At 41.5% G+C, this 15,331-nt stretch overlaps 1 protein-coding gene across 5 annotated transcripts in view; it reads left to right on the forward strand.

The window, feature by feature from the left end:
• The window catches only part of cstf1 (cleavage stimulation factor, 3' pre-RNA, subunit 1), a 45,316-nt gene that overhangs the window by 19,414 nt on the left and 10,571 nt on the right, over positions 1–15,331 (forward strand). For 4 of the 5 annotated variants that reach the window (XM_043710139.1, XM_043710140.1, XM_043710142.1 and 1 more), the window contains exons 2-4: positions 7,288–7,485; positions 12,020–12,297; positions 12,868–13,065. In XM_043710139.1, the coding sequence (XP_043566074.1) occupies positions 7,317–7,485; positions 12,020–12,297; positions 12,868–13,065 (645 nt within the window). In that variant the 5' untranslated portion in view covers positions 7,288–7,316. Of the gene's footprint in view, positions 1–6,432; positions 6,474–7,287; positions 7,486–12,019; positions 12,298–12,867; positions 13,066–15,331 lie in introns of those variants that run through there. The other variant, XM_043710141.1, reaches the window with a different exon arrangement.

A 15,331-nucleotide genomic window follows, 5' to 3' on the forward strand; every position in this document is an offset into this window, starting at 1 on the left:
CTCCATCATAAGGTCAGAAGTGAGGCTGTTTGCTGATGACTTCAGTGTTAAGCACTTTTAGCTAAAAAATGTTAGGACTCATTTTAAGTAAGTTAAAAATGAAAGTGGGAAAAATTCTGAAGAATGGTACAAACTATGCAAGTAAGTTAGTTCACTGAGCTTGAAGGTTTGTTTTCAGACATTTCGTCCCCATACTAGGGAACATCATCAGTGAGAGTCTCCAGTGAAGCGCTGGTGGTATGTCCTGACTCTCTCTTTATAGGTCTTGGTTTCTTAAAGTGGGTGATGTCATTTCTAGTACTTTTTTTCAAGGGAAGGTGGATAGGATCTAAATTAATGTGTTTATTGGTGGAGTTCTGGTTAGAATGCCATGCCTCTAAAAATTCTCGTGCGTGTTTTTGTTTCACCTGTCCTAGGATGGTGCAAAGTACTCAAATATAACAGGTGCTCATAAAGTATTTGGCACTGGCTTAAATCAAAATGTCACCAAAATTATGATTTTTTTTGTATTTTAGAAAGGGAAGTATAAATATTTTTGGAATGTACTGTTCTTCTCAAATTCCATAAAAGGAATGTAATGTTTCTGACTGTCTTGAACACACACACAAGTAAATACTGGATTAATAACATAGTGAAACAATAATGACAAAGTGCTAGAGATCTTTGATTCTTTTGGAATGGAAGGCACTAGAATATAGAACCACTACAGTGTGGAACAGGCTCTTTGGCCCAACAAGTCCACACTAACCTTCTGAAGAGTAACCCACCCAGACCCATTCCCCTACCTTTTTTACTCTACATTTACCCCTGACTAATGCAACTAACCTACACAGCCCTGAACACTATGGGCAATTTAGCATGGTCAATCCACCCAACCTGCACACTTTTGGACTGTGGGAGGAAACCCATGTAGACAAGGGGAGAATGTGCAAATTCCACACAAGGAAAATGATGGGTTTTATGCTGTTGCAAAGAAGGGCAGGATGAGCAAATGAAACAGATGGTGAAGGTGCTCCGCAACAAGTGGCAAGGGGAGTGCTAATCAAAGTGGAGGACAGAGTTCATGCTCTGAAATTGTTGAGCTCAATGTTGAGTCATAGAATCCCTACAGTGTGGAAGTAGGCCATTCAGTCCATCAAGTCTACACTTACCCTCTGAAGAGCATCCCACCCAGACACACCCTCACCCCTGTCCCCATAATCTACCTCACCTGCACATTTTTGGACTATGGGAGGAAGTTGGAGCACCTGGAAGAAACCCATGCAGACAGTGGGAAAATGTACATACTCTACGCAGACAGTGTCCAAAGAGTAGAATTGAATCCAGGTCCCTGGTGCCATGAGGTCAAGGTGCTAACCACTGAACCCCTGTGTTGCCTGTATGCATAGAGTCATATAGCATGGAAACAGACCCTTCGGTCCAACTCGCCCACGTTGACCAGACATCCCAAACTGACCTAGTCTCATTTGCCAGCATTTGGCTCATATCCTTCTAAGCCCTTCCATTTGGCCCATATCCTTCTAAGCCCTTCCAAGTATATTGCATAAACTTGAGATTGTGCAGATTGTTTACAAACTAAAAATTTCAGGCAACAGCTGCTGCTCATGAAAGCACACCTCAAACCATGATATCCAAAGTTATCGCTGATTCCCTGATAATAGGAATGCAGTTCATTGCCAATATTGGGTATTCTGCTTCAGCTTATGCACATTTTTGTTAAAGTATTGAAGTGGCTAGCACAACTGGTCAGAGATCAAAGGATTTTAAAACAAAATTCCACTCCGAATTGTTGTTCTATAAGATTGGTGGAAATGCTTATACGTGTGTTGATTGCATTGGATGATGATACCATGGTCATATTCATTGTTTGGGTTTGTATATCAACTGCCACAAGCAAGCGTTTGTCATGAAGGCTGCAATGTGCCTAAGTAGAAACTGAGGTGCTATTCCTCCAACTTGTATTGGGCTTAGCTGAAGCACTGCAGCAGGCCTGACAGAAATGTTAGCATGAGGGCAAGATGGTGTATTGAAATGGCAAGTTCCTAGAAGGATAGTTATTGATTGAGTGGAAGTGTTTTGAAAGTGGTCACCTAGATTGCATTTGGTCTTGCTAGTGTTGAGGAGTCTGCACTGTGACCAATGAGTATAGTGAGCATGTTTGAAAGAAGTACAAGTAAAGTGTTGTTTTGCCTGGAAGCTATGCTTGGGTCTTTGGACAATGAGGAGAAAGGAGGATATTGAAAGCAAAATTGATGAGGGTTTCTAATTGCAATTTGAGAGCAGGAAACAGCACTGATACATTCATCAATGTTTTAGAGAAGGAGATGTGGGACGACACCCAACTAGGACTGAAACAAGGAATGTTTGATGTACCCCACAAAGAACAGGCATTCCCACAGCTTCCGATAGTCACACTTTTTATTGGAGCGAGTGAGATGTGTTGAAGAAGAAATTGTTCAAAAAGAGAACAAGCTCAGCCAGGCCGAAGAGGCTGATGTAGATTGCTCAGGGGAATATTCAGGCCTCCTATCAAGAAAGAAGTGGAGACTCCTTAGACCATCCTGATGAAGAATGGAGATGGAGAGAGATACAGGTTCGTGGAGAAAAGGAGTTGTCAGGATCCAGGAAACTGGAAATTGTGGCAAGTGTCAGAAGAGCCACAAATGGAGGAGAGGAGAGACGTTGAATCAAGTTAAGAAGATGGCAGCAGTCTGAACAATCTGCTGTGTTAGGCTCCCTTGGGTCCAGCAGCATCTACTCACGGAGTTTACAAAACTCTGTGAAAAGATTGAGGGAGTGCTGGAACCAATCACTGCCATGTTGGCAAAGCAAGAGCAGGAGATCCGGACCTTGGATCAATACATTGGAGCAGTGGAACAGAGGACCGCCATGGAGGCCACGACAGAGAGTCACAGAGTCTTGGAGGTGTACAGCATGGAAACACAGCTGAGAGCTCAGACGGGCAGGTCTGAACCCTGGAAGGCCAGGTTCGGGCCATGCAGGAACAGGTAGATGACCTCAAAAATCGAGGTCGGAGAAAAAACATTTATGAAATTTGGGCTTACTTGAGCAGGAGGAAGGAGGAAATCTCGCCGAATTACTCGAGGGTTGGCTTCTAGAGCTGCTGGGCCTGGAGATTGAGTCAGGCCGCAAAGGTTTGGAGTGGGCTTACCAGGTCCAGGCCAGCTCAACACCCCCACCCCCGCCCGGTCCTAGTGCAACTCCAGTGGTACAAGGAAAAGCATACAATAATTGAAACAGCCAGAAAACTGGGAAAAGATCCACAGGCTTTGGCTTTTAATGGCTTGAAAATAATGTTTTTTCATGACTTCTCTAGGGCTGTAATTGAGAAAAGGAAGGCCTTCGATGAGGTAAAGAAAAAACTAAGAGATTTAAATATTCAGTACTCCCTGAGGTATCCGGCAGTGCTACGATTCAACTATGGGGGAACCGTCTACAGTTGTGACTAGGTGGAAAAAGTAAAAGAATTTTTGGATTGGCGAAATAATACACTGGCAGAGGAGGACAGAAGGGAAGGGTCGTATGGACGATGGCATCATATGATTTTTTTTGTATCTTCTTTCTCTGTGTTTTTTTCCCTTTTTGGAGTCTCGGGTTTTATAGATTTGATATTGGTGTACAATCCGGTGTGTTTTATTTTGTGTGTTTTATTTTGTGTGTTTGGAGGTTATTAGCGATTCTGTTCTGTTTTGCGGGGTGAGGGCTCCTTGGATGTTAAGATGTGTGGGGCTGAGATGGGGGGGCATCCATTGTTAACTGGTAAGAGCGTAAATAATGTGTTTGTTTTTCTCCCTTGGGTCTGGGGCACGGCCTTAACTGGAAAGTGCTAGGATGGTTGAGAGGTCGGGAGTGAATGTCCCCTATGGGCAAGGTGGGGATCTCTGGAAACTTGTGTTTTTTTGTGTTCAGCTGTTTAATTTAGCAGTAGAGGTTAGTTTTTTAATCTTAGTGTTTGTAGGAATAGTCGTTAGATTTGATTAAAGTTCTTTTTTTCTCCGCTTGTTGCACATTGATTGGGCTTCTTCCCAGGGTGCTCTGGGCTGTAGTCTGCGGTCATGGCTAACGATCTGTTCAGGTGGTGCACCTGGGATATAAAGGAGAGTCACTTCCCCCATTAAAAGGAAAAAGGTACTCTCAAGTCTCAAGAAGGAAAGGATTGACATTGCAATGTTGTAAGAGACACGTTTGACTGAAAGGAACACCTGAAGTTACAGCAGTGGGGATATGATAGGGTATTCATTTCCTCCTTTAACTCCAAAAGCAGAGGGGTGGCCATACTAGTATGACAAAACTTTCTGTTTCAGGTGACAGATCAAATCAAAGATGAGTATGGACGGTTCATGATTCTTAAGGCGTGGAGAAGAGTATGGCATTCCGAAGGTTTATTGTCCCCTAGCGCACCCTCTCAAATTTTTAGTTAATGCAGTCTCTAAGGTAATGGCGCTTAGGGTGTGTCGTATGATTATAGGAGGAGACTTTAATTGTCTTATGGACGCTGGGGTACTAAGAGGGCTGTCTGATACACCTCAGCAGTCTAGGCACTTGGTGGACTTGTGTGAGGAGCTGGGGTTAGTGGATGTGTGGAGGTGCCTCCAACTAAGCAGGAGGGACTTCACCTTCTACTCCAACCCACAAAAGTGCCACACAAGAATCAACCTGTTTTTTGTTCTGTCAGTTTTCCTGGACTGGGTGTTAGCCTGCAGAATTGGGAATATAACTATTTCGGACCATGCGGCAGCATATTTAGACGTTAAGGCCAAAGGTAATGGAGTAGGCCCGCGGCAGTGGCACATGTCGTCTTTCAACAGAAAGGGATCCAACTTTGTACAGTATATCACAAGGGAGTTCAGGGTCGTGGGAGACCACCGAAGCATTCTTAAGGGGTGTGATTATTTCATACTCAGCAACGAGAAGGGGATAGAGGGGTGAGCAGCAGCAGATGCTTGAGGCCTGGTTGAAGGCAGCCGAATTACACCAGACTATCCATGGTTAAATTGCAGTGGACCTCAGCTCTCCGGGCTGCTCTTGACTCAGTGCTCACACAAGTAGCAAAGCAAAGTCTGTTTGAATATGGGGATAAACCAGGTAGATACCTAGCCTACTTAGCTCAGAAGAAAAGTGCCCCGCAGTCCATTGACTCTGTCGGGGAGAGGGCTGGTAATGTTACTCATGATCTGAGGAAGATTGGTGGTGGGAGGGGTGGGTGGAGGTGGGGAGGGGGGGTGGAGAGGGCAGGGTGGGTGGACACCCAGTAAATACGGGTATAATTACTGTTGCCCCCATGGACGGGAGCCTTGATGGAAGCGCGGCAAGTGGAGTAATGTAATATAGTGCAATGTAGTGTAACTTAAAATTGGTTGATTGTAATCTAATTTAGTTTGAGTTTGTGCTAGTTTGGATTAAGTTAAGTAAATAAGAGTCAACAACAATCTGGAGAATAGTAGGCAATTTATTGTTAACATTATTGTAATATAACATAGTGCGATATTATTCCTACTTTTCTGTACTTTTGTACTTTTCTAACTTTTTCTTTTTCTTTTGGTTTGTGTTTTTTTGTAAAAAAAAGAAAAACATTTAATAAATATATACATTAAAAAAAAGAAATATGTTGATTGGGACAGGAGCAGGTTTAAATGATGAGTTTGCCATGCCAGTCCCATTTGTAGATTTTGGGAAGAGGATAGATTGTGTGAGGTTGGAGGACTAGGTCTCCAGAGGAAATAAGGTCAGTGAATCATGTCTACATTGAAGAGGATGCAGGAAGAAATGATCTCTTCAGACAAAATGGAATTCTCTTCAAACAAAATGGAATGGCACTGAAAAGATGATAATGGGATTTTAAAATCTGTTGAACACAAATTAAATCTGTCAAGAAGTGCAGCCAGAATAAAGTTGACATGGAGTAAGCCATTTCACCAGTCACTAATGACTATGGTATGGGGAAGTACTGGAGAACTATCGACTGAAAAGGAGATGATTCAGTGGTGAACCTGGAATGTGACATAAGATAGCAACAGTATGGAACAATAAAATATTTTAAACTAATTCACAGGAAAGGACAATGGATCATGAACTCTAATTATGGAACCTTAAGACTAAGGTTAGGAAGTTCCTGTGGGCAGTCATTTAAAAATCCAGATTATCCTACGATTTGAGCTGTGAAAATGGTGCAACTTCTTTAGGTTGCTGAAACTTTCAGTGCATGGTATTTTTGGTGTTTTATGTTGAACATGCAGAAAATACATCCATTCAAAAAGCCTTGTAGACAAACACACACAGCTGTAAACTCATGCAAATATAATGGAATCCTGTTATTAAAGGGTTTTTTTCATTCACAGGATGTGGTTATTGCTGGCTAGGCCGGCACTTATTGCCCATCCGTAATTGCCCAGAGAGCAGTTAAAAGTCAACCACATTGCTTTGGGACTGGAGTTACAAGTAGGCCAGACCTGGTAAGGATGATAGTTTCTTTCCATAAATAAAAGATATTAGTGAAACACATGGGTTTTTAATAGAATCATAGAGTCTTGCACCACGGAAACAGTCCCTTTGGTCCAACTTGCCCATACCGAACACGTTTCCCAAACTAAACTAGTTCCACTTTCCTGTGTTTGGCCTTTATCCCCTAAACCTTTCCTATTCATATACTTGTCCAAATGTCATTTAAATGTTGTAACTTAGCTGCATCTACTGCTTGCTCTAGCAGTTCATTCCACATACAAAGTTGCCCCTCAGCACCTTTTTAAATCTTTTGCCTCTCCACTTAAAAATATGTCCCCTAGTTTTGAACTCCACCCGAGGGAAAATCTTTGATATTCACCTTATCTATGCCTCTCATGATTTTATAAACCTCCTATAAGGTCACAGTTGACAATGGTTTTATGGTCATATTTAGACTCTTAATTTCAGATTTTTGTTAAATTCAAATTCTGCCATCTGTCATAGTAGGATTTGAACCCAGGTCTCCAGAACATTTACTTGGGTCTCTGGATTAATAGTTTCACAATAATACCATTCAATGATTGCCTCCCTTTGAAGGATTCTTCACAGCACTGGAAGTTCTGCAGTAGGGCTTCTCAAGAGTAGGGAGAGAAATCTTAGCTAGAATTCCTGCCTTACACTGCATGTATGGTCAGGGTTTTAAGATGAGCAGCATATAATTAAAAGTGTGTCAGGAATGGAAATGGTTTTGATTTGATGATCACATCATGCATGGTTACATTATCTGCTGATAACTCATTTTAATGTTTGTTTTTAATCCTTCAGAATAATTACACACAAGAGAAATCCTTGAAATGTTTCGACCTAAAGTTACTCTAAAAGATCGGCAACACCTTTACCGACTCATTATTGGCCAGCTGCTATATGATGGATACATGAATATTGCATCAAACCTGATCAATGAGATCAAGCCACCATCAGTTTGCTCTCCCTCCGAGCAACTATTGCATCTCGCAAAGCTTGGTAAGTAGTTTGTGTTACTAGCCCACTTGCAGTTGAGCTTTAAAGTATTTTGTGATCTCTCCTGTTGGCTGCTCACTGAATACTGTCACATAACTTCCAGATGACTTGCCTTGGTAACTAACTTTGGAGTGTAAGCTTAAATGGTGAAAATCAGTAAGCTACTCAGTAACTGGAGGGCACTTTAGTTAAGCCTGATCCTATCTTTGTCTAAAGTCAGGACAGCACCTTAAGTGGCCAGTTTAATGCTTGAATGCTGAAAGCTTCATTTCTGTTGGGATGCATGATCATGATCATGAATATAGTTCATAAAGTGCTGTGCTTGCCATGTTTCAAAATTTGATTTATTAAATGATTGAAGAGTCAAGTTTGAAATAATCAAACTTAGCAATACATTCAAAGTCACAATGCGATAATTTGAAAATGTGCACTTTTTTTTTGACCATCCCTAGGATATGGGCACCACTGGAAAGATTAGATTAGATTAGATTAGATTAGATTACTTACAGTGTGGAAACAGGCCCTTCGGCCCAACAAGTCCACACCGCCCCGCCGAAGCGCAACCCACCCATACCTTACCTAACACTATGGGCAATTTTTAGCATGGCCAATTCACCTAACCTGCACATCTTTGGACTGTGGGAGGAAACCAGAGCACCCGGAGGAAACCCATGCAGACACGGGGAGAACGTGCAAACTCCACACAGACAGTCGCCTGAGGCAGGAATTGAACCCGGGTCTCAGGCACTGTGAGGCAGCAGTGCTAACCACTGTGCCACCGTACCGCCCACAAAGATGACAGTTAGTTATTTACCAAGCCTGGTTTCTGTTCTTGAGATTTTTTACTTTCAGAAACTCCCTTCGGCTTACCACTGAGATATGCTTTTAATCATATTCTGGTAATCTTACCTCAAACTTTGCTTGGATTTGGGGAAAAATGACTTGCAATGATGTTGTGATTTACATGACCACTGGATGTCTCAAAAAGCACTACAGGCAATATGCTTAAAACTCCATTTTGATGCATTAAAATCTTTTCATAAATAAAAGTTGCTGATAAAGAAAGTGTGTCCTGAAGACTGTGTTGACTATTTGGTGCCAAGGTTTAGGATATCTCTTATTAGCTGGAGAGGAATTTAGAGTGGGAGGCAGAGGATACAGTTATCGTTGTACACATAGGTATCAAAGACATAGGTAAAAGTAGCAAAGAGATTTAACTGCAGGATTATGGACAGCTCATGGCTAAATTAAAAAGCAGAACCATAAAAGTAATAATCTCAGGATTACTACCTGAGCCTTGTGTAGATTGGCAGAGGATAAATAAAAGTAGCGATGCACATCCGTGGCTTAAGGACTGGTATGGCAGAAATGGATTCTGTTTAGGGCACTGACATCAGTACTAAGAATTGAATCATAAAATCCCTACAGTGTGGAACATTTGGCCCAACAAGTCCACACCAACCCTCTGAAGAGTAACCCACCCAGACCCCTTCCCCTACTACTCTACATTTACCACTGACTCATGCACCTAACCTACACATCCCTGAACACCCTTGGGCAATTTAGCATGGCCCATCTACCTAACCTGCACATCTTTGGATTGTGGGAGGACACCGTAGCACCCAGAGGAAACCCACACAGATAGGCTTCATTTGAATGATGCTGGGATTGGTGTCTTGACGAATCCTACAACTAGGGTTTGGCAGGAAAGGACAGAAAATGTAAACAGAAGAGTGAAGCTGGGATTAGAACCAGAATAAGTAATGATGGTTAAAATGTCAAAGCGTAAGGTTCCTTACAAATTGTCATGGGTGATTTTAATGTGCATATTGTTTGGACAGATCAGATACCCAGGAGCAGTACATTACACGACTGACCCAGGAACAGGCTATTTTAGATCTAGTAGTGTATAATGAGATAGAATTCGAAGGGTTAACAATCACAACAGAGTAGAATTTCATAACTTTTGAGGGAAAACAACTCTTGTCTCAGTTACAGAGGAATGAAGAAAATGTTGTCCAAAGCAGCCGAGGAAAACAGAGTAAGGGGATAATCAGTAGATGAGTAGTGGCAGGCGTTTGAGCAGATATTTCATGTCATTCAGCAAAATTTTCTATTAGTTAAAAAGAACAACTCAATGACCTTTTCGGTTAATAAAGGAGAGTATCCAATCAAACACTAGATTGTACAAAGCAGTGAAAACTAATGGTAGGCCAGGGAATTGGGATTTTCGTTTTGGAACCAAAGGCAGGTTACTAAAAAGCTTTAATAAAACGGAAGAAATTGCTTATGAAAGAAATTTGGCAAGAAATGTATAAAGCAACAGCAAGAGCTTCTGCTGGTATATAATAAGGAAAGTAGTTAAACTGAAGGTAGGACCCTGGAGGATGTGACTGTGGAGAATTGATAATGGAGAACAGGGAAATAGTATATAATTTAAACTAGTATTTTGTGTGAGTCTCCAGGATATCCACGGTGAAGGACACTATAAACAACCCAAATATATCAGATAATTAATAAGAAAAGTTTTGTAACAGTCTTATCACGATTGGCAAATTATTTGACAAATTAATGAGACAGAAGGTGGACAAGTTGCAAGTACCTGATGACTTGCAGCAAAGATATTTGAGCCATTGATCAAAATATTCCAGAACTCAGTAGATTCCAGGAGTATTCCAGCAAATTGGAACATTGTTAGTGTGATGCCATTGTTCAAGAAGGGAGAGAGAACTAAAGCAGAAAACTATATGTCAATTAGGCCAATATGTGTTTGGAAAAATGTTTGAATCCATTCTAAAGGAATAAATAGCAGGATGTTTAGAGAAAGCTAAATATATGCAGACAGATTCATCATGGTTTTATACAAGGGAAATCATGTTTGACAAATTATTCAGATGATAAAACAAGCAAGTTGGTAAAGGGGAACATGTAGACATAGTGTATTTGGATTTCCAGAAGGCATTTGATATGGTGCCCCACAAAGGCTATAGCCGAAAATAGGAGCTCACAATGTGTGGGTTAATGTATTAGCATGGATTGCGGATTAGTTAGGGTGCACAGAAAACAGCAAATTGGTATTAATGGGTCTTTTTCAGGTTGGAAAGATGTAAACTGAAATGCCATAAGGATCGGTCTTAGGGCCTCAATTATTTACGTATCCACGTTAATAATTTGGAGATTATGGCAACATGTAATGCATGGAAATTAACTTGAGGATACTACAATGGGTTGGACGGCATGTCTTGATGGGAACTTAAGGAATCAGCTGCAAGATATAGTTGGGTTTAGTGAATGAGCAAAAACTTGGAAGATGGATTTTAGATTAGATTAGATTCCTACAGTGTGGAAACAGGCCCTTTGGCCCAACCAGTCCACAACAACCCTCCGAAGAGTAACTCACCCAGACCCATTTCCCTCTAACTAATGCCCCAAGCACTATGGGCAATTTAGCATGGCCAATTCACCTGACCTGCACATCTTTGGACTGTGGGAGGAAACCCACGCAGACTCTGGGAGAATGTGCAAACTCCACACAGACAGTCGCCCAAGGCTGGAATCGAACCTGGGACCCTGGTGCTGTAAGGCAGCAGTGCTAACCACTGAGCCACCGTGATTATGATATTTTAAATGGCACTGTAGGCTTGAGGGGCTGATTGGTCTTGCTGCTCCTCTCTCAATTGTTCTTCTGTATGATTTAGTTACTTACTGAACTACTCATATGACAGACGTATAATGGAAGGATTAAAGATAGCCACATTCCAAAAAGCTTGGTTTCAAATGTTCCATGGCTATATTCCTGCAATTCTATAATCTCTTCCTCATCTCCAACTCTTCTCCAGTTTTAGTCTCTTGTACGTTCCTGATTTTAATTGTCATGCCATTGGGATGCCTTTATCTGGCTTGTAATCTCTGCAATTCCCTCCCCAAGCCTCTCAGCTTCTATACCTATATACCCCTCTCTTGCATCCTTTAGAATACTTCTTCATATTTTACTGTTTGAAGTTTGTGGTCACCCATTCCTGTATTTCAGCATGGTTTTGTGGCAGTTTTGAAAACGCAGCTTGAAGTATGTTATATTGAAGATGCTTTTTGAGTTATTTAATTTTTTGTAAATATTTTTTAGATAGGCACCAACGTAGCGCAGGTTTTGGAGCATGAAGTTATGTTTATACCAGAAGGGCTGTTGTAGCGCAGTAGCAGTGCCCCTACCTCCCAGCCAAGAGCCCCGGTTCGAGTTGCACCTGCTGCAGAGGTGTGTCATAACATTTCTGAGCAGGTTGATTGGAAAATATCTACACTTATCCTAGGGCAAATCAATGATATGTGGCTAAACTCTCAGCAGAAGTGCTAGAGATTAGGAAAGAGAAGAGGACTGAATGGATCTTTTATGAGAGTTCAGAAAGTTCTAAGTTGTAGTTCTGAAACACCTTATTGACATTCTAAATTCACACTGTAAATTTTACTTTGGTTTAGTTCTAAGCCAACTTTGATTAAGTTTCCTTTGACTCTTTGATTCAAGAATGGTTGTTACTTACAGGGATGGAAAATGACGACAACACTGTACAGTATGCTATTGGAAGGTCAGACACCGTGGCTCCTGGTACAGGTATTGACATGGAATTTGACGCTGATGTTCAGACTATGTCCCCGGAGGCTGCTGAGTACGAGACATGCTACGTGACATCACATAAAGGGCCATGCCGTGTCGCCACCTATAGCCGAGATGGACAGCTGATTGCTACAGGCTCTGCTGATGCATCTATCAAGATTCTGGATACAGAGAGGATGTTAGCAAAGAGTGCCATGCCCATTGAGGTACAGCAGTAATGTGATCATGGATGTTTTGCAGGAATTCAAATCAATTATGAAGTATGACATTTTTTTTCTCCTAATGCAGTTAACTTTCAACTCCTTGGCATTGGTAGGTCACTGAGAGCGTTAGAAATAATTAAAGCAATCTTTGCAGATGTTTTATTGACAACAGATGTTTGCATCTTTGAAATTAAATAATCATTTAAGAAATAGTTATTGTACTTCTGCAAGCTATATGCTATTGTGAAACTCTGTGTACTGCACTTCAAAAACAGCAAGGGGGCACTCTGACCAAAAGCAGTGTGCAGAAAAAAAGTTTGTCCTGTTAAAAACGAAATTCATTTGCCCAGAATCTGATGTATTCACTGTTCGTGACTGTCCCGTCTACTCCCTGGCCTCAGTGTGATGCTGAATGATGTCATTTTGTCCAGTTTTAATTTACAAGTTTACAAGAGATTATACTACCGAGATAGGGACTACAACTAGTGAAGTAGCTGTAGCTAACATGGGTTGGTTGACTTCAATAGAAAAGTCAAATTGTTTGTAATAAATTTTTATTACTGTTTTACACAGGTGATGATGAATGAGACAGCTCAACAGAATATGGAAAACCATCCTGTAATTCGCACCCTGTATGATCATGTAGATGAGGTCACCTGCCTTGCTTTCCATCCTACAGAACAGATACTGGCATCAGGGTCAAAGGATTACACACTGAAACTTTTTGACTATTCCAAACCTTCTGCCAAAAGAGCATTCAAGTATCTTCAGGTTAGAGATAAAAATGATGCGTTATTGACTTAAACTAAAAGGATGTGTTCAAGCCCCATTGTGGACTTAAACATGTACTCTAGAGTCCCACATCACTGCAGCACTACATTGTTTAAAACTCTGTCTTGTTAAATTGAGATCCTGTCTGCTTATTTAGGCAGATGTTAAAGGTTCCATGGCATGGGCTTTTTCCCATGTTTCTGACCAATCTTTCTTCCTTAACCTACAGTGCAAAAAGCAGACTATCTGGCTACTTAATCGTATTCTATTTGTAATGCATTCACGTACCCAAACTAGCTTATATATTTACCTATCTGAAGCAGTGACTGTGCTTCAAATGTAATAGTTGAAATTTCTGATGCCATACAAATGCATTTTTTTTCTTAACACCCAGATAGTGATCTTTTTGACATTTCCACGCTCTTATTAAATTTTCTTTTGTCACTCAGTTCACAGAATCTCAATTGGTGCAGAAGGAGGCTATTTGGTCCATTGTTCCTGCACCAGCTCTTCATTAAGCATCATTATCTTGTACCAATCTTCTGCTTTTTCTCTAGTCCTTTCCACCCTGTTTCTATCCATGTAACCTTTTCAGAGGAAGCAAGGGAGGTGGGTACAATTACAACATTTAAAAGGCTGGATGAGTATATGAACAGGCAGGGTTTAGAGGGGTAAGGGCTGAATGCTGGGAAATGGGACTAGGTCAGATTGGGATGTCTGGCCAGTGCGGATGGGTTGGGCGGAAGGGTCTGTTTCCTGTATGACTCTCTAAGTAAATATCTCAATTATACCTTATTCCTCCACAATTCCATATCTTTACTACTCACTGTTAGAAAATTTTTTCCCCTCATCACATTTGCTTCACATCACTAAATCTACACCCTCTCGTTCTTGTTCCTTTTATGAGTGGGAGCAACATCTCCCTATCTACTCAATCCAACCAATGGAAAACTTCCATCAAATCTCCTCTCAGCCTTCTCTTCAAGTTCTTTGAGGATGTGACTAGAAAGGTTGATGAGGGTCGAGCTGTGGATGTGGTGTATATGGACTTCAGCAAGGCATTTGATAAGGTTCCTCATGGTAGGCTCATTCAGAAGGTCAGGAGGAATGGGATATAGGGGAGCTTAGCTGTCTGGATACAGAATTGGCTGGCCAACAGAAGACAGCGAGTGGTAGTAGAAGGAAAATATTCTGCCTGGATGTCAGTGGTGAGTGGTGTTCCACAGGGCTCTGTCCTTGGGCCTCTACTGTTTGTCATTTTTATTAATGACTTGGATGAGGGAATTGAAGGATGGGTCAGCAAGTTTGCAGACTACACAAAGGTTGGAGGTGTCATTGACAGTATAGAGAGCTCTTGTAGGCTCCAGCGGGACATTGACAGGATGCAGAGATGGGCTGAGAGGTGGCAGATGGCGTTCAACCTGGATAAATGCGAGGTGATGCATTTTGGAAGGTCAAATTTGAAAGCTGAGTATAGGATTAAGGATAGGATTCTTGGCAGTGTGGAGAAACAGAGGGATCTTGGTGTGCAGGTACATAGATCCCTTAAAATGCCACCCAAGTGGGCAGGGTTGTTAAGAAAGCATATGGTGTTTTGGCTTTCATTAATAGGGGGATTGAGTGTAAGAGTCGTGAGATCTTGTTGCAGCTCTATAAAACTTTGGTTAGACCGCACTTGGAATACTACGTCCAGTTCTGGTCGCCCTATTATTTTTTAACTGAACTCAAATTTCAGCATCTGTCATAGGAGGATTTGAATTTGTGTCCCTACAGCATTAGCCTGGATTTCTGGATTACTATTCCAGTGACATTACCACTATGTCATTGCCTTCTCAAAATTCCTGTTGGACTCTATGCTGCTATTAATAAAGCTGATGCTTTATTAACTGCTGTCTCCAGTTGACTTAGCACCCTTGATGATCTGTGCACATATACATCTAGGTCCCACTGCTCCTGCACTTCCTTTAGGATTCTGCTCCCTAATTTATATTGTCATTCAACGTTCTCATAGTTCTTTGCATTGGACTCATCTGCCACTATCCAGCCTTTCCATCACCTGTCAATGTCCTTTTGGAGGTCCACACTGTTCTCCTCACAGTTTATATCTATTTTAATTTTTGTATCTTCTGCAAACTGTGATATTGTCACCTGTAAATCAGGATCCAAATCATTATTATACATCAAGAAAAGCAAGGGTCCCAATATTGCCCCGAGGGTGGTGGGGGGGTGGGAGTGGCGGGGTGGTGTGAGGGGTTGTTGAGGTGGG

The sequence above is a fragment of the Chiloscyllium plagiosum genome, chromosome 20 (assembly GCF_004010195.1).
Source record: "Chiloscyllium plagiosum isolate BGI_BamShark_2017 chromosome 20, ASM401019v2, whole genome shotgun sequence".
NCBI lineage: Eukaryota > Metazoa > Chordata > Chondrichthyes > Orectolobiformes > Hemiscylliidae > Chiloscyllium > Chiloscyllium plagiosum.